General features: G+C 36.1%; 2 protein-coding genes across 4 annotated transcripts; both read right to left on the bottom strand.

Moving 5' to 3' along the window:
- Window positions 1–4216: 4216 nt before the first annotated feature.
- Window positions 4217–9160, bottom strand: LOC107917558 (E3 ubiquitin-protein ligase XBAT33). 2 transcript variants are annotated; one of them, XM_041098132.1, is made up of 10 exons: window positions 8654–9160; window positions 8474–8533; window positions 7963–8034; window positions 7621–7805; window positions 7173–7333; window positions 7026–7084; window positions 6906–6952; window positions 6651–6794; window positions 5490–5581; window positions 4217–5139 (listed from the first exon to the last, which is right to left on the bottom strand). In XM_041098132.1, exons 1-10 carry the CDS (start codon window positions 8828–8830, stop codon window positions 4604–4606), a joined length of 1533 nt encoding a protein of 510 aa, XP_040954066.1. In that variant the 5' UTR covers window positions 8831–9160; the 3' UTR covers window positions 4217–4603. The 2 variants fall into 2 exon arrangements, with proteins under 2 accessions (XP_040954066.1, XP_040954065.1); XM_041098131.1 differs by having other exon boundaries at window positions 5457–5581; window positions 8654–9156.
- Window positions 9161–12703: 3543 nt separating this feature from the next.
- On the bottom strand, window positions 12704–17636 carry LOC107917531 (protein ROOT PRIMORDIUM DEFECTIVE 1). 2 transcript variants are annotated; one of them, XM_016846873.2, is made up of 4 exons: window positions 15691–17636; window positions 15496–15604; window positions 13319–13463; window positions 12704–13246 (listed from the first exon to the last, which is right to left on the bottom strand). In XM_016846873.2, the coding sequence occupies exon 1, from the start codon at window positions 17412–17414 to the stop codon at window positions 16047–16049; it is 1368 nt and encodes a 455-aa protein (XP_016702362.2). In that variant the 5' UTR covers window positions 17415–17636; the 3' UTR covers window positions 12704–13246; window positions 13319–13463; window positions 15496–15604; window positions 15691–16046. The 2 variants fall into 2 exon arrangements, with proteins under 2 accessions (XP_016702362.2, XP_016702355.2); XM_016846866.2 differs by lacking the exons at window positions 12704–13246; window positions 13319–13463 and having other exon boundaries at window positions 15198–15604.
- Between the last annotated feature and the right edge of the window lie 522 nt (window positions 17637–18158).

Here is an 18158-nt window from a genome sequence, read left to right as displayed (position 1 = left end):
CCTAAGTGGGGGACATTTTGGAGGTTAATACACTGCAACCAAGGTGTTGCAAGCTAGATTTTATTGGCCAACTCTATTTAATGATGCGTACACTTATGTGAAAATTTGTGCCCAATGCCAATGAGTTGGAAATATATCGATAAGGAATGAGATGCCTTGAGTAATATTCTTGAGGTAGGATTATTTGATGTATGAGGCATTGACTTTTTGGGTCCATCTCCTCCCTCATATGATAACAAGTACATTTTGGTGGTTGTTAACTATGTGTCCAAATGGGTAGATGTCACACCTTGAAAATCGACGAATCCAGAAATATGAGTAAGGTAGGTATGTAGACTGTTGGACACGTTGTGGTAACATAATCCGCCACCTTATTGGCCTAGTGATGAGTTAAAGTATTGGCGCATACGAGCAGTGAAGCATCTGCCCGTTGGCAGTATCTATGGAATTGATCATAGGATGTTTCTAAGAGAAGAAAGATTACGCCCAAGAAAGTGCACGCCTATGAAGGGGGTACACCCCAAAGTTTTGTTTGAACACTAAGAGCCTATCAAGTGTATGAGGAAGCTGTAAGAGACTTAATTGTCTTTAAGACCACTCCAAATGTGAGTCTCCTCCAAGATATAGTATGTCTGATGTCATGAGTATTATTCAATTGGATCTCATATCAAGTTAGTTGAGAGTTGTTACGATTCTGCAACAACAGAAGGCAAAGATCAAAGTAAAGAGCAGAGTAGCAAAATGAATGAAAGATTACTTGTACTCTATAACCAGAAAACTAAACAAATCATCACAAGCAACATGGTTGGCCATCTCTCAATATGAGTAAATTAAATTGATTTGACCTCGCCATGACTGGTCAACAGTGAGGTTAGCCTTTGCCGAATTTTCTTTTACTTACACTGGATTTGGTAGGAAAATTAAGGGGTCCAAGAGTATATTTATAGGAGGGGACCATTTTAGATGGTTTTTCTTTCTACTTAATGGTCAGGTTTTTCTTTCTATCCTGAACATTTTCTTCTTCTTCTTCTTCTTCTTCTTCTTCTTCTTCTTCTTCTTCTTCTTCTTCTTCTTCTTCTTCTTCTTCTTTTTCTTCTTCTTCTTCTTCTTCGTTAAGATCGGACTAAGATCTCATCTAATAAGTAGATGATTCTGCCTTATGGTAAGTCTTATAGCTTTACATGTTACTATTATAGAAGGGAAGAGTGTCATAAGAAGGCCTTATATGGGGGTCACATGTAGTTGAATGTTAGTAAAATGTCTGTAATGGGAATGCTAAGGGAAATTTTATGATCTTTTAAGCAGTTTTTGCTACTAATTGGGACGAACATTTGATATGGAAACTCCAAGCCAAGGTTAAGGTAGGTCTCTGGTGAGTCTCTAAACTTGACTCTTGCAGGTCATGTAATTATGCGAATGTATGTTTCTAAGAGATATCTACAAATACGTAAATAAGGTGAACAATGTGTGACATGATACAACATTGTGTGATATAAGATGTTGTTGTTGGCGTGTGTATAGTCATTGCTTAGAACTTTCCTATTATATGGGTTCAGTACTTGACAAATCTGGGTTATGTAAAAAGGTGAGAAAGAGATTCGTTTGTGTAGCCTCTAGTAGGGCAAGTATATTGCTGACTGGACAGGCAGATCACAGTGAAAACAAAGCTTTATTTGTGATGCCTCTGGTAAGGCAGTTTTATTACAAATTAGACTGGCAAATCACGACCCAACCTTACGAGCGAATACATTATGTGTAAGACTATGTGGGTGAGGCCCAATGGCATCATATGATAATACGCCAAGAGGGCATGAAGGTATAAGACCATGTGGGAGAAGCTCCATGGTGAACTGCTACGTACGTGCACATTAAAACACTGAATTTATGAATCTATTTTTAAATCTCAGTTTTACTGCAAGCGTAGATGTTAGTTGTAATATTTATAATGTTACAATGAAACAACGAAGTATTCCAAGGATCGAACCCAAAGGAAGAGGCGATTGAGCAATTACTAGCATACACAATAGAGGCTAAATGGATACCAATACAATTTTATATTACGACGATTCATAAAAGATAAGTTTGCAAGACAATTAAATATTCTACACTAGGGACTAAATTACAAGATATGTAAACTAGAGGGACTATTGAGCAAATGACTAATGGGGGTTGGTTGACTTCGATGTGGTTCACCAAATCTCAGACTAGGGACATAAATCACGTAAATTACCAAGTGGATCCATTTTATCTTCTGATCTCAATTTTACCGACTTCAACAAATTAGGTCCAGTTTATCTTTTGATCTCGTTGGTTAATTTGGGACTAACAAACAGTGTGCGACAAGATTACCTTCTGGTCTCATGTTATATTGATATTCCCTTAGGGGCATCACTATGTTAGTTCTTAGTTCTATTCAAATTAGTCCAATTTGTTACGATTTAGTCATTTCTCCAAATATTTTAGTTTATCCACATCTTCATCAACCAACCTCCTTAATGGGTTTAACTACACATGCACAAAGTCAAGAAAATAAACATAACAATGGAAAATAAAGAAGCCATAAAAGTAAAGCTTGAGAAAAATGTGAAAGTTGAGATTTTTATGCAATAAAACTTAAATAGCATGAAACCAAAAGCATTTAACAAAGAAATCTAAAACAAGAAACATAAAAGGAACAAACTTTAATCGATTTGAAGTAAAATAAGCTAAAATACATTAAACACTAAGGACATGTTTAGGTTCATCTACTAATATAGCTATATTTTCGTATTACGATCTGACCACGTAAGACCGTTTAGTATTAGTTTAAACATTAGACAACCAATGAGTCAATATTTACTTTTATTTTACTTTGTATGCAAAAACCACTCGAGGACATTATACAAAGTATATTAATGTAATCTATGAATTATTTTATTAACCAATTTGTTCGAAAAAATTACAAGTTAATAAAGAATATACTACACTTAGGGCACCAAATTTAACATGTATTTCAAGTTTTTAGATACCATTCATGTTTGATTTTTAGCATGTATATCAAAACGTAGATTAGTTGAGTAATTGTAAAGTTAAAAGACAAACTTAAAACTCTTGTGGATTTTATTTAAACATGATATGTATCATTTCAATTTGGATATGTTTATGTCATTTATTTGAACCTAAATGAGTTAAAGTTTTGTTTTATAATGTTTTGTTTCATGCTAAAATGATATGGTGATGTTTGGGCTATTTTCAACTTCAGTGGCCCAGAGTCCGGTACTTTTACCATAAGTATTGGACCGAAACATGTCAGTGGCTAAAATGCTACAATTTAAGGACTTGGTAGCGATACCTAGCCTCCTAAACAATGCCTCTGCACTGTTTTGATCGTTTTGAGCTCCTTGGAGCTCATACTTAACCCCGGGCACCTCTTATCAACTGAAAAATATTTCTAAATGGTTTTAAGTTGATTTTAAAGCCTTCAAAATGTGTTTATGTATTTATTTATATGAGTTTATTTAAATTGATTAAAGTTTAAAATTTTGATAAAACTCCCATTTCTCTCAATCCAAATGACTTCATTTTCAGCTTATGGACTTTTTACAATTGTTATATGATTTAGATGTGCCCCACAAGTATTCAATGACTCGAAATGATTTCTAGTCATACTGTATCCTTTTAAACTTGATTAATTTAGTTTAAAGAACACTAATATGTTTTGAAACTAAAGTTTTTAGAAAAGAAACTTTTTGATTCAAGCCTGTAAGTGTTTCAATAGCACTTTCCACTCGTACCATAAATCAAAATGTGTAAAGAATATTACAGACATTAAGTGAAACGACAATGCTACTTGTTCCACATTTAATAACATAATTTCTTGAAATATAATATTATTTATTTTAAGGAAAAATATAATATGTTAATTATCAAAATCTACACTTTTTCGAAAGCTCTAAATTTCTAAAACAATTTATAACTCGAAATTCGATATTTGTGTACAAAAATATTTAAGGAAAGCATCGTATCCATCTTCGTGCACAACCACAGCCTTTTACAATGAATTATTTTTTCATGCATTTCTAGGATTTTGCTTAGTACAACTACCCCGTGCTCTAACATTAAAAGTTAAGTGGAAACATAGAATACCTAAAATTTTGGATTAACATTTTCTTTGTAATGAAAAAATCAAGAAATTGTAACTTGAAATTTGACTCAAAATTTCTAAATCAATTTAGAATTCACATCAAATTTTGTGTACAGTAATATTTAAGGAAAGCATCATATTCATCTTCGTAGACAACTTCTCACACTAAATTTATGTTTTTTCATGTATTTCTAGGGTTTGGCTTCAGTACTACTAGCCACTTCTCTAACATTAACAGTGGAAAGGTGGAATACAAATTAAATTTCAGTAGACGCAAAACTGAAACTTTCTTGAAAACTTGTAATAATTACAGAATACTACCAAAAAAAAAACCAAAGAAAAACAGGATTTCAGCAAGGAGCATCGCCCCCGTCGTAAATCCAGCTCTGTTCGCAGACTGGGAACTGTTCATCTCAGAATGGAACCTAAGAATGAAGCTTCTTTCTGTAGAATAGATCGATCAACCACGGATGAAATTAATCAAGCATTTATTTCTGAATTGCATTGATGCTCTCTACTGCAGCTCCTCCTGCCCCAGAACATGTTTGAACAGGTTGTTCTCTCCAGTCTAGGTCCTTCAATTTTATCCTGCTCAATCGATGTAGATTGTGAACGTCTTGGAGATCCATCTTGCATTTCTGTCTCTCCACTTTCAAACGAGGGGCAAGGACCATCATTGCAGGTGCACAAAGGGATGGCAACAGAAGGAAAAGGACTACAGGTAACTGGACAGAAAATATCCGAAGAAACTGATGCAACTCGATTATTTCGGATCTCCGAAGCAGGTGATGGGCAATCTGCATCACAGGGATGAAGCATGCATGGCGTACAGAGGCCAAGGGATACATGTAACCTATTTTCTTTTACCGGCGAAATGGGCAATTTGACAAAGGAGAGAATGCCATGTCTACAAAGTGGGCACGGGATAGACCCTGGTGGGGCCACGATATTGGAGGGAATGTGGCTTGTTGAGCAAAGATAGAGTGCACACCTTACGCATAACTCATGCCCACATCCTGAAAAGATAAATGAATTGATGAGAGAGCCCTTGTATTTGTAAAAACACTAGCACCGGGTTTAACTATATGGATGTATTCACCAGCTTGCCTCCTAACTCACTATAACATTAAGTTTTTTGATGCTATGCCATTAAAAGTAACTTCTAATTCCAACACCCCTACTTGGTGCCAACTGGAAGACCAGAGAGATCATGCTCATGAAGTCACAAAAAATGATGCTAAGATCAAATAAAATTAATGAAAATAAAATGATCAAAGCAGTTTGCTACTTTCTGCCAGCATATTTTTCAAGGAAAAGAAGAGAGAATGCTAACCAAATTTATGGAAACAGCAAGTTGAAGACGTACCTTCAGCAGCAACACTACATACTCTTTCAAGGCAGACTGCACAAGTGTCAGCATCATCCAAGGGGGTTGTTGGGGACTGCAACCCACATTCTCTGCAAAATATAATCAGAAAGAAGGCTTCTCACAATAAATCTTTTTAGCTCATTGACAAACCTAAAGATCAAAGTATTATCATCCGAGAAGCTCATTGAACAACTAAAGTTTTAGGCATTAAGGGTAATTTGCTGGATTAAGACACAGATAGCATTTTAGAAATAAGTGCTTGAAATAACAGCAAACAAATTTCAAGTCTTATTTTCTAGTCTTCCATAGTCCATAATCCATCGGTAAGTCATTACTGCTGATAACCCAACAGCAAGAATAGTAAAAACAGAAAACTTGAGAAATGGGAAAGTCCTGCGAATCAACAGTGTTTGAATGTAATATAGGCTCTCCTAGGAGAAGTTAAGACAAAGCATGACCCTTTTACCAATTTAGGCAACTCCATAATATAATCTGAGGTCACTTAGTTCCACTCTCCAAGCAAGATGAGGTTTTAAAAGTTTTCTTATTTAAAACAGGAAAACAGGAAGAACTGACCAATCTTTACAAATGGAGCTTAAACAGTCACACTCTTCAGGATCAACAAATTATCTAACACCACACTTTGCATCTTAAAATGAAGCTACACGTTATGATTTAGACATGACACACAAGAAAGCTAATTTTGATGCGCAACAAGGAAGAAACTACTGGCCAAAGCTAGATGATTATTCCTATCCCATCACATAGAAGTTTATATAATAAACCAGTTCTGTATCATCTAAAAGTTTCAATCCTAAGAAATGGCAGTTCTTGCATCATACGAGAAAATAAAGGAAATTAACTTGCAGCAGCCAAACCAAGCAAATATTCGATTAAGAATCACATTAATTTTATTTTATTTCTCAAAATAAATTTCAACATCGTTTAGAAGTATGTATAATAAAAGATAAGTATATCAAATCACCGTCATATCTACCACCAATGAAGCTCTCTCTTCAAGTTTGGCCAACTTCAAAATATCAAGATTGCCATTTTTTTTCTTTTCAAAGAAACATTGTGTGATAACTGTTTGACAGTGATTGAAAACTAGCAAAAACTGAGTACCTAGATTGTAGGCCATTGTAGTCACAGGATTACCTTGCTATGTTAAGTACACTCGAAAGAGGCAAAGACAAGTAATTGGAAGAAGGAAATCTAGGTATTGTGGTATCAGAATTAGGTGCCAGCAAGGGCTCAAGCCAATGACGACCCCACATCCTGGCAACATCAAGTGGCAGCCACCTGAGAAATACACATAACTCCGTTAGCCATTATGGGTGCAAAACAGAAATAACAGCCATGCTTGAAGACCAAAGAAAAATCTAAACAGAAGGAGATCAATAAGCCATTCACCCATTGCAGTTCAAAGTCAACCGACTGGCTCCTCTTGCAAGAAGGATCTGCAAACAATAAAATAATTCCAATTCAAGAGAAATTATCTATGGGTGCAAAAACATTGCTTCTAAGTCTTGCCTGGCAACATTTCAAGTTTCCCCCACAGGCAGCATAATGCAAAGGAGTACTTCCAGCTCCTGCTCAAAGAAAACCCGGTAACCATATCACCCACAAGTTCAAATGAAAAGGCTATCGTCCATGTAAAAAAGAAAAAAGAAATCATACCTATTAAATCCATTGATGTTCCATAATGAAATGTGACGGCAGATACATTGGCATGAAGGTCTAACAAAAGCTGCACACAATCAAAATGCCTATTTAATGCAGCCATATGAAGAGAAGTATTCCCGCCATCAGCTGCCTTATTTACAAACTTTGATAGTGCACTGCAAATCATAAGTAGCATAATTAGCACGATAATAGTTCACAGAACTGCTATCAACACTTTGAGTAATTCCTTAGCAATTGAAATCACTAGGAGAAATATGCCTATTATGAGAATAAATTCTTTTCACATCCCAAAAGTAAGCTTTTGCTGGAAATGAATTTTTCCTTCCTGATTAATCTTTTTTTACAATATTACATGCAATAGATCCCAGACCTACTTCTCCATTTAATTCAAATCAGAGCCAGCCAGAAAACATGGTTGTTCAGGAATTAATAAAACACACACCTTTGATCATTTTTGTTTCTCACAGTACAACCGTCCCCCTTTTCACCTTCAATTTGGTTGTTCATAGCTTCAAAAGGAGCATTAGGAACAAAATCAGCTACAAGAAGTGTTATGCACCGTACATGTCCATTTACAGCAGAAAAATGGAGAGCAGTTCTTCCACTTAGATAATCTGCCCTTGTAACCTACAAGGAAGTAAATAAACAACAACAATCAACTAATCAACAAGCATTTGAAAAAGTTAATAAAGAAATTATCCAGTTATAACTACAAAACCGTTAAGTAGTCATATTTTGTGAGTAACTAAAGAAGTTCATAAAAGAAAAAAAAAATGGAACTCACATTACATCTGAAGAGCAAAAGGGTCTGCACAACCTCCCAGTGCCCGTATCTACATGCTTGCATCAATGCCGTCTTTCAAATTCAAACATAAAAATAAGAATTAAAAGTTAGTTATACTGCAGATCGATCCCATTTGTTGCTTATAGAAGAGCAGAATTAATAGTCTAGTTTCATTGAAGCTATAACTTTGGGTTTCCACGGACACAGATTTGGAATCTAAAATCATGCTAAACGAAGTATCAGAACCAATACAGTAGAATCTTTAGAAAGTTTGAAGGTTAGCAGACCAGAAGAATGTTCTTTCAAAATATGGTATCTAGCTCCAATTTTCAATCCAAAATCCCAAATTCATGCAATCAAATTCCAAAATTTTCAAAACTACATAGGAAGTCCAAAATCAGAACTAAACCCACAGCTAAAAGATCTGCACAAATAAAACTACCGTCCAAAAACCCATTCTCAAATGTTTTTAAAAAAAGATAAGAGTATATTTAAAAAAAAAAACAGTTACCTGGCCACAGTAATTCCGGGAATTAACATCAGCTCCATTTTCAAGCAATAAAGCAACAATCTAACAAAATCCCAGCAAAGAAATAAAACATGAAGTCAATATCTAATTTAAAAAAAAAGCTTTCCAGGGGGAAAATAGGTTAAAAATTAAAACAGAAGAAAAGAAAAAGAAGAAAGAAACCTCATTGTGGCCTTTGGCAGCAGCGAAATGAAGAGGAGAATTAAGGCCCCCAAAAGTGGAGTACTTAGCAAGACAAGGATTGCAATCCAAGAGCATCTTGGCTTCCACCAAATCCCCATCTCTCGCCGCCGAAACTAATCTCTCCCCTGAAGCTGAGCACCCAAACGAATTCCCCATGTCCTTTTTTCTTATTGTTATTATTATTTTGTATGGGAATTGAAATTAGGTCAACTGTAGTAGACGAGAACAAAATTTAAATTTAAAAGATGTAGTGGTAGCAATGGGGTGGTGGGATTTTCGTGTTTTGCTCTCTTTTCCAAGTAATAATGCAAAAAGTAGGAGTCGTTCAGAAAAATGGGAGCGGGGATGGCGTGGCACTATCAGATTCTTTTCTTCTCTTTTGAAGGTGTGTTGTTAGTTCAGATATTGCTGCTTTTTTAGGACAAATGGAGAAGAAAGAAACAGGCACTGTAGGTGTGTCTGTTCCCAAAACTGAAATTATATTCGTAACTTTTTCTCTTTTCTTTAGTTGGTTTAATTTTACCAAATTTCCTTCCTATATTTTTTAATTATTAAAAGACTAACACTTCTCTTAATAAAATATATTTAAAACATGTGATGGATTATTAATTTTTCTCATAAAATCGAAATTTTCAAAGTGAAAAAAGAGCTGAATTCTTTGACTAATACTAGGGGCTGGCAAATAAAAATTGTTATAGTAGAAATACTATTTATTTTACTTGCTTCTAACAAGTCATAAAATAGGTGCAATAACAAGTCATGTTAAAATTAGTGTGCCCATTTGCTTAAAATTTGTAAATATACATAAACTATTATCATTTTAGCCAAATAAAAAATATTGCCAAATAAATTACGTTACATAAAATACAAAAAAGAAAAAAATTTAATGGATTTCAAATTTATGATTATCTAAGGTGGAGGTCCCTATAATAGAAATCAGATTATATTTTATTTTCTCTACTCAAAGAAAAATAGTCATTATACTTTAGATTAAAAAGTAAATTTATCATTTTGTTAAAAAATTCATCTATTTATATCTTTTTAATGTAACATATAAAACTATTTTTTAAAATAAAAATAAAAAAAAATGAAAACAATGATTTTTATCAGGCAAAATACCAAAAAAGCCCCTTTTTTTAAATTTACCGAAATGGGCCCGATATTTTATTATTTACCTGAATGGGCCCTTTTTTCCGAAAACTCGTCCCCGTCAGCACGATGTCAGGGGACGTGTCAACAAAACGAGTCCCTGGGGGCGCGCTTTGCTTACGTAGACACAAAGCACGCTTACAAGGACGAGTTTTGTTGTCACGTAGCGCGCCCCTGGGGACACGTTTTTCCCGCGCGTGAACAATGCAACGGTCATTTTTTGACCGTTGCCCCCCCAACGGTAAAAAAAAAGAACCTATAAATCCCCCACCCTTTCATTTTTTTCACAAACTAATACTCTCTCAATTATTTTCTCAATTTCCTCTCAATCTGCTCTCAATTTACTCTCAGTTTCCTTCCAAATTTCTCTTAAATCCGTATTTAATTTTATTTTTCTCTCAATTTCCTCTTAAATTTTTCTTAAATCCCTATTTTTAATTATTTTAAAAAAAATTTAATTTTTTTAAAAAATTTTAAATCGTAAAAACTTGTACGAATTTAGCAATGGCCGGAGAATTGATTCGTCTTGATAACCAGCACATATCCGTCGAACAAATGAAAATGGTAAGTGTTAAATTTATTTTTTAAATATTATTTAAGATTTTTTTATTTATGCATTTTTAAATAATTATTAATTTATTATTTATTATAAAAATCTGTAGATCGGATATTGGAATGTTATATCCGGAATATGCATATGGTCCTCCATCACCGTTGGTAGAGAATTACCTGCGGGAAACGGGTTTTTGGCACGTGGCGACGGTAGGCTGGGGATGCAAGTTGGACCCGAAACTTATCAGTACATTGATCGAGAGGTGGAGACCTAAGACGCACACATTACATCTTCCATGTGGAGAGTGCACTATCACTTTGGAAGTTGTAAATCTGCAATTGGGATTGCCGGTGGATGGGTATCCAATCACCGGGTCTGTTCAATCTGGCGATTGGGGAGCGGTGTGCTACGAGTTTTTGGGCCCTATTCTGGAGAAAATTAATGGAGGTCGGATCGAGATGGGCTGGTTACGAGACACATTTCCGGAGCCGGATGATGATTCAACTGAAGTAGAAAGAATTCAATATGCTTGGGCATAAATTCTTCAGATAATTGGAGGTTATCTAATGTCGGACTTGTCACGAAACCTCGTACATCTAAGATGGTTGCTAAAACTCGTTGATTTTAGAGCAGCTGGTGAATTGAGTTGGGGGTCTACCGTCTTGGCAACATTATATTGAGAGATGTGCGGAGCGACGCGACCGAGTAAAGCGAAAATCGGAGGTTGCGTGGACCACCCATATACATTCCCACTCATAACGAGGTAAATTTTATATTAGATTTTTTACAATTATTATGTAGATTTTAAAAAATAATAGTATACTAAAAAAATTTTAATTAGGTGGAACAATCCGGCAAGTTATGCTCGATTACCTACCTCTCTTGAAGATATATGGCTTCTATTAGACCAACAGTCGGAAGCACATGTAAGTATTAAATAAAATTTAATACTTCCATCATGAGCTAGTCGATTGGTATTTAGTATTTAGTATTTAGTATTATGTATATAACTAATATTTCTATCATGTTCATATAGTTTCAATGGACACCATACGAGGATCCGGCAATTCGGGCAGTAATTTCGAATGAGTTCTTCCAAAATCCAAACGTTTGGCACGCGAATGTCGCGTTGATCAGCTATGCGACCGTGGAGATACACCAGTCAGACAGAGTGTTATAACAATTAGACAGAGTGTTATGACAATTTGGATGTAGACAACCGATTCCCATGGCACTTGAGGTGTTTGATGATCACCACAAAATCAACCTACGGTAATTGCATACGGATTGGCCGAGATTCTGGTCCCACTACATCCAAATGTGGGAAGATCGGTATGATTATATACCTATTCTGGAACCGATCATCGTTCCGAAGTTAACGTGCATTCCAGAATACATGTCATGGTTTAAGATCCATGATAAGCCGTATTTACTGTCGGTAAAGGAGAGGCAGCGGCAATTACGTGTCCAAAGGGAACGACCTGGGCCTTTAAATCCAAGACGAAGGGACGACGACGCAAGCCCATCAACGAGGCCAAGACATTCACCCGGCCCATCATCAGCGGCCATTCAATCACTAGGCCCAGTGAGAGCACCGACACAGTCACCCGACCCAGTAGTTCAAGGAATGATACCTATGGTACAGCCTTTTCTGATGATGCTAGGTGCGTATCCTAGCCCTTTTATTTATCCTAACCCCTATATGTTTTCTTTTTCGAGTCCTATGGCAGGTTGGAGTCAATGGCCCAATTCATCTCTATTTTCTGTTATGCCGAGTGGATCGCCGATGTATAGGCTAGCGTCGCACGAGGGATCGCAAGAGGGGCCGTCAAGGAGCTCTTCTTTTTACCAATCCCCATCACCGTATGAGTTTCAAACACCGTCGCCGTTGGTGATGCAAACACCTCCACATTCACTATTCTATCAAGGTGGCTCATCGTCCCAACACCGACAACCAGATGCCCTACTGAAAGAACCAGAATCCCCGCCGGAACAATCACAACCCCTGCCGGAAGCTGGACAAAGGAGGAATCTAGCGCGTAACCATCGATGGCCACTATGTGGCACTGAATCCGACGGGCATGGAGATTAATTTGTATTTTAATATATTTGTACAAACATTTTGAATATTTTGATATTATTTGATGTACTAAAATAGAAATTTATTTGAGGTATTACTTAAAAACCCTAAACTAATTTATTAAAAATTTATAAATTTATAATTTATAATTTAATTGACAAACCCTAACAAAAACCTTAACCCTAACCCTAACCTTAACTAACCCTAACCTTAACTAACCCTAACCCTAACCCTTAACTTAAAAACTCTAACCCTTAACTTAAAATCCTAAACTAATTTATTAAAAACCTTAAACCCTAACCCTAAAAACCCAAAACCTAACAGTGGAGAAACGGCAAAAACGCGTCCCCAGTGGCGCGCTACGTGGCAACAAAACGCGTCCCTGGGGGTGCACTTTGCCTACGTGGCAGAAAAGCGCGTCCTCGTAAGCGCGCTTTGTGTCCACGTAAGCAAAGCGCGCCCCCAAGGACGCGTTTTGCTGACACGTCCCCTGACATCGCGCTGACAGGAACGCGTTTTCAGGGAAAATGCCCTATTCCGGTAAATAATAAAATACCGAGCTCATTTCGATAAATTAAAAAAAAAGCCTTTAATGGTATTTTGCCCATTTTTATCATATTTTTACTTTATTTAACCCAACTTTAGATTAAAGTGAAACAACCTAAAAAAAAATTGCAAATGGAGCCTTAAAGGTTAAGACCCTTGAGTCATTAACAGTGGCCAATGAGTCCAGGTAGGGGCCACCTGGTGTTCAAACTTAGAAGGTGCGGAAGCGCGTGCGTCCTCGAGACTGCCGAAAGAAAACTATCTGTTACTTCACAGGCCACCATAATCTGGATCATACATCTGTGATTCAAATTACCTTTGGTTTGATGATGATAATCCGACGGCTGCTGATGAATGATTTCACGTGAGCAGAGCAGACACTAGATTAGCCTCACAATATGTACTTTGGGGTTTAGGACTCTGGGTGCTGATGATGGGATCGTGGGACGTCTACGCGAAAACTACAAAATTACACCCCCAACCCATCAATTAAAACACATTATAATTTTGTCACCAACTTGGCGTAATAGCAAAAGTCATATAACAAAAAGTGCATCATAACTTGAGTTCAATTTCAAATAATCCCATTTTCCTCTCTAATTATAAAAAATATATATACATCTTAAAATATAACACAAACATTATCTTTTAGCTCATTCGTTCAATCCCAACTAAATTATATGAATTTATTAAAATGTAATGTCAATTTCAGATTTCACTGATCAGTATACGTCGATTGTATAAGATAATTTGTTATAATTAATTTAAATATGTCCCATGATAATCGGTAAAACAAAGACAAAAATAGTAGACTAAGACACGTTTGAAAACATGAAAGACGGTCGGTTCCTAATTTATTAAAAGATAAATTAATAATGAACAAGATGCATTGCACATTTATTCAAATAAAATGTCCCTACAACCCTTGTTCGATATTAAATTCAAATCAAAATGACAATGCTCCTTTTCAGCCATAATTCCTAGTATTTAGTTAATTATCCAGTTACATGAAATTTTCAATAAATTATTAAAGTTTTTCACAACAAAATCACTATCCAAGATAATGAAAAATAATAATAATAAGGGGGTTAATAATCAAACCAGTAATCAGTGTTGTTATTTCAAAGTATAAAATTATGCCTTGCGTAACACAAATGCAAAGCAACAAAAGCTTTCGCCATCCAAATTGTTATCACAATCACAACCTGCTATGAACCATTAGTTTAAAAATGAATAAAGTAGCCAGGCTGACGCCTTCTACCTGTGATAGGGCAACCCTTGTTACAGGGCCAGGGGTTCTGACTGAGTGTATCTAGTGTCAACTGTATACAAAGAAATATCCAATTCATAATTCTCAAGAATCAAGTTTATACTCATCAAAGACTATGTTGGTGTCTGTTGTTTTCAGTGCTCACACGTGGGGCTATGAAGACTCATCCAGATTTCAAACCTAATACTTGACACATACGTGACACAAACTATAGTTTGTTTGTTTTTTAAGATATTTTTAGCTCTTGATTTTCAAACCAAACCAACCAATTTCTGACCAATGACTTTTGGCGGACATCATCTTCTGGTCCACTCATATGGACTAACTTGTTATGCAAAAGCAATTGAGGTATATAAAAAACAGTTTTATATAAGCTGTGATAAAAAGAATCATCCGAATTGGAAAACAAGAATTTTCTCCTTCTGCATATTACTTGGCAGGAAAAAAGTTGTGCTGTAAAACAAAACTATTTTCCTTTATCACAAGGAATTAAATCCCAGGTCTATAAGAAACACCATATGGTCTCCTAGTGACTTGTGGACATTGTTAGAATTTGAGCTTCAATTCAAATCCCAAAACCTCGTGCAGCCCTGTCAGACTTCTTGTGTACCTAATTTCTTCTAGACTAATACTACAATATGATCAACCTCAAGTCATAAGAAGTAGGATATAGGTACTGGAAGACTCCTTACCCAGTATCATACTTTGAGCTGTTACCACTCACCAAACCACAGAATTTTTGCATCTCTACATCCATCTCATCAAGACTCAATATAGTCCAATCAATATAACTTTCATCTACAAACTCCATCAAGACTGTATTTTGCTTAGAACTCGAAAGCCAAACTAGCATGATAAAAACGAATTCTTCTAACTAGAGAATATGCAAACTTTATATGATGCTAATTAGAACAAAGCATTCCAGTTTGTTTGACCAGATAAGCCGATTCCTCTTGAAGTTCATTCCAAGGTTGCCAGAAATGATAAAAGAAAACTTTAAGTGAACGGTTTTCTTTAAAAACCACCATATTTATCTCCTTAAAACCTTAAGCGCTCAAGGAACAGGATATAATGTGTCATTTGCAGCAGAAATACTAGTATTTAATCAGACCCTATTCTACATTTGTAATGACTCACTATTATCTAGTCTCTGCATAAGACCTCTAGACAGGAAAATGTAAATAAAAAGCCAATACGCTTTATCATGGAACAGGGACACCTACTTCAAGCCAAAGGCCTGCTTTCCAGTGTCGTAGAACACCCATCCATCTGCTTAACCCTGACCAATATTTTTTTTGGTTTCTCTTCCTGCCAAACAGAAAGAAAGAACACCTGTACAGAATTTGAAAGGGTGAACAGAACATTAAAATGCAGATGGAGGGAAGGGAGGGCAAAAATAAGAGACTTGTGGCACTTACACTATAGCAGTAGCAACTTAATGGTGCAAAATCTTCTGGGAGCTTCTTATTTCAATTTACCTGCTGAAATTTCCACCAACATCTTGCATTGGTGACTAACAAGGCAAGAAGAATTGCACAATAGATGCCTTCAGCTTCTTCAATAGTCCATTAACATAGAAATGCTACTTCCACCAACAACAAAGAAATCCATTGACACTCTCCAGATCCAAAAAACTATCCTTAATCCAAAATGTCCTCTTAATGTTAATGAATGCAAAGAGTGGTCTTCCATTGTAAAGTCTGGCTGATTATAAGTTCACTGTTTCAAAATTAACAATGACAAGAACTAACAGAATTTAGGCCTTGTCATTCACTTAAACAGTATCCTCCTTTTCATCCAAATCTTCAGCCTCATCTATGTCATCAGAAACAAAATCAGAATCTAAACTATATCCTTCCCTTCTTCCATCGTGCTCTATTTCATATTCAACCCCAAAATCTTTCACGTCATTTTCCATATAGTCTGGTCTAACACACACGATGTCATCAACTTCCGTATCCCTCCTATAGCTAACCAGTTCCTTATCCACCTTTGCCTTCCTAGAGCTTAGCAAAACTAACTCGCCCAACTTCCTTCTCGCCAAATACAAATCATTTGGCTCAATTAACTCCCCCTTCCTATAAGCTTCCCTAAGAAACACTGTATGAAGCTTCCCATAATTCCCCCTAGTTGAAACATAAAATATTCCCTGATGCTGAAGCAGAAAATCCTTCAACTTTTTAGGCAAATTCATCGCCATCCTAAAATGCGCAATCCTCTCCAAAGAAATCTTCTTCTCCACAGTCAATGACAACAACTCATGAATAGTTGCCACTGCCCTCTTTTCCATCCTCTTCAGAGCTTCCAATGACCTCAAGTCATAACCAGATACGTTCTCATAAGGCGACCAATACGGAACCCGTTGCCACTTCCAAACTGCAATCCTGTAATACTTACCAATCTTAAATCCAGGTGGAAAGTTAACAAGAAATGAGAACCTAACATCCTCAGCGTCAAGTCCTTTTTCTCTGTACTCTCTCTCTCTAACTTTCTCTATGGCACAAATAGCTAACTCGGGATCTCTTTCAACAATCTCAATGTACTTATTCCTTGCATCTCGAGCATCAAACAATCTAAAAAATTCAGGGTATTTGAGAATTACCGAGTACTCAAAATCATCAGGCAACCCAAATTCTTTCCTGGCAATCCGAACGTGTTCCAGTCTCAAACGGCCCGTGTTCGACATCATAACCAACTTCCTTAACCGGGTGACGGCATCAGGTAACTGGGCATGGAGTGCTTGTTTTTCTTGCTCAATTTGGAGATGGGCCTTCTGGGTTAGCCTGCAAAAGAGGATTCTGAGAACAGGGTGCTCGTAGATTTCGAAAACGTGGGGGAATTTAAGGAGATAAGCAGCGGCTTCGTTTTCTTTGAAGCCGAGACCAAGGCGACGAGCGAGAGAGTCGAAACGAGAGATGGGCAAGGTTTGACTTGGCTGGGAAAGAATGAGAGATTGGAATTTGAGGACTTTCCGGGTCTTTTTCTCCGCTTCCATGTAGTTGTCGAAACCGTGGTCGCGTACTCTGTCCTGTTTTTTAGGGATAGAGGTGGACTGGGACATGTGCATTATGGAGGTGAAAGGGAGAGGCGACGAGCTTCTGGGTTTGAGGAGGTTGCGAGTGTAAGAGAAGAACACCAGCATTGTATGAGATTGATTGATTCCGGGTTTAGGGTTTTTGAGCTGCGGCAAGTGGCACAGATTTTGAAACTAACGAAAAAGAAGGCGTCTGTTACTTGGCGGACTCTTTTCAGGAGTCTCTTAACCAGAAGCCGAATGTGATATGGACTCGACTGGATCCAAAATAGGGGTGCCTTCATTGTGGGTTTAAAGCAAATCTAATAATCCAGGCCTAACCTGAGCTACACTCATTTTCTTTTTTTCTTTTTTTTTTCTGAATTAGCTACACTCATATTCTTTGTTTTGTTAAAACTAGGTGTTTTAGTCGTACCATGTGGCAACTAGTTGTATATATCAATAAAAATATATTAAATTAATTTATAATTTATAATATTTAATAATTAAAAATATAAATTAATTTATATTTTAAATGTTATAAAAATAATATAAGTAATGAATTTAAATATCATTATTAAAAATAATAATATATGACACTAATATAATTTAATGCAAGAATTGTGTTCAAAAGATAGAGAAATTTTATTTTATTAATAATAGAATAGAGATAATGTTACATTACCAAATAATCTATTTATATTTTGGTGTATAACTCATACATCTCTTTGTTAATAGTTAAAATTTTCTTAACTTAAATCGGTGTATTCATCCCTGAGATTCTGATAAGGATGCGTGCGGAACATGATCGTAAATTTATCTAAGTCATAGATTTTGTTTAAGAATCTAAAGGAATGAAGAAAACTGGAGGTT

This window comes from Gossypium hirsutum, chromosome D08, assembly GCF_007990345.1.
Source record: "Gossypium hirsutum isolate 1008001.06 chromosome D08, Gossypium_hirsutum_v2.1, whole genome shotgun sequence".
In the NCBI taxonomy this organism is placed as follows: Eukaryota; Viridiplantae; Streptophyta; class Magnoliopsida; order Malvales; family Malvaceae; genus Gossypium; species Gossypium hirsutum.
This window is presented reverse-complemented; position numbering and strand designations above follow the sequence as displayed.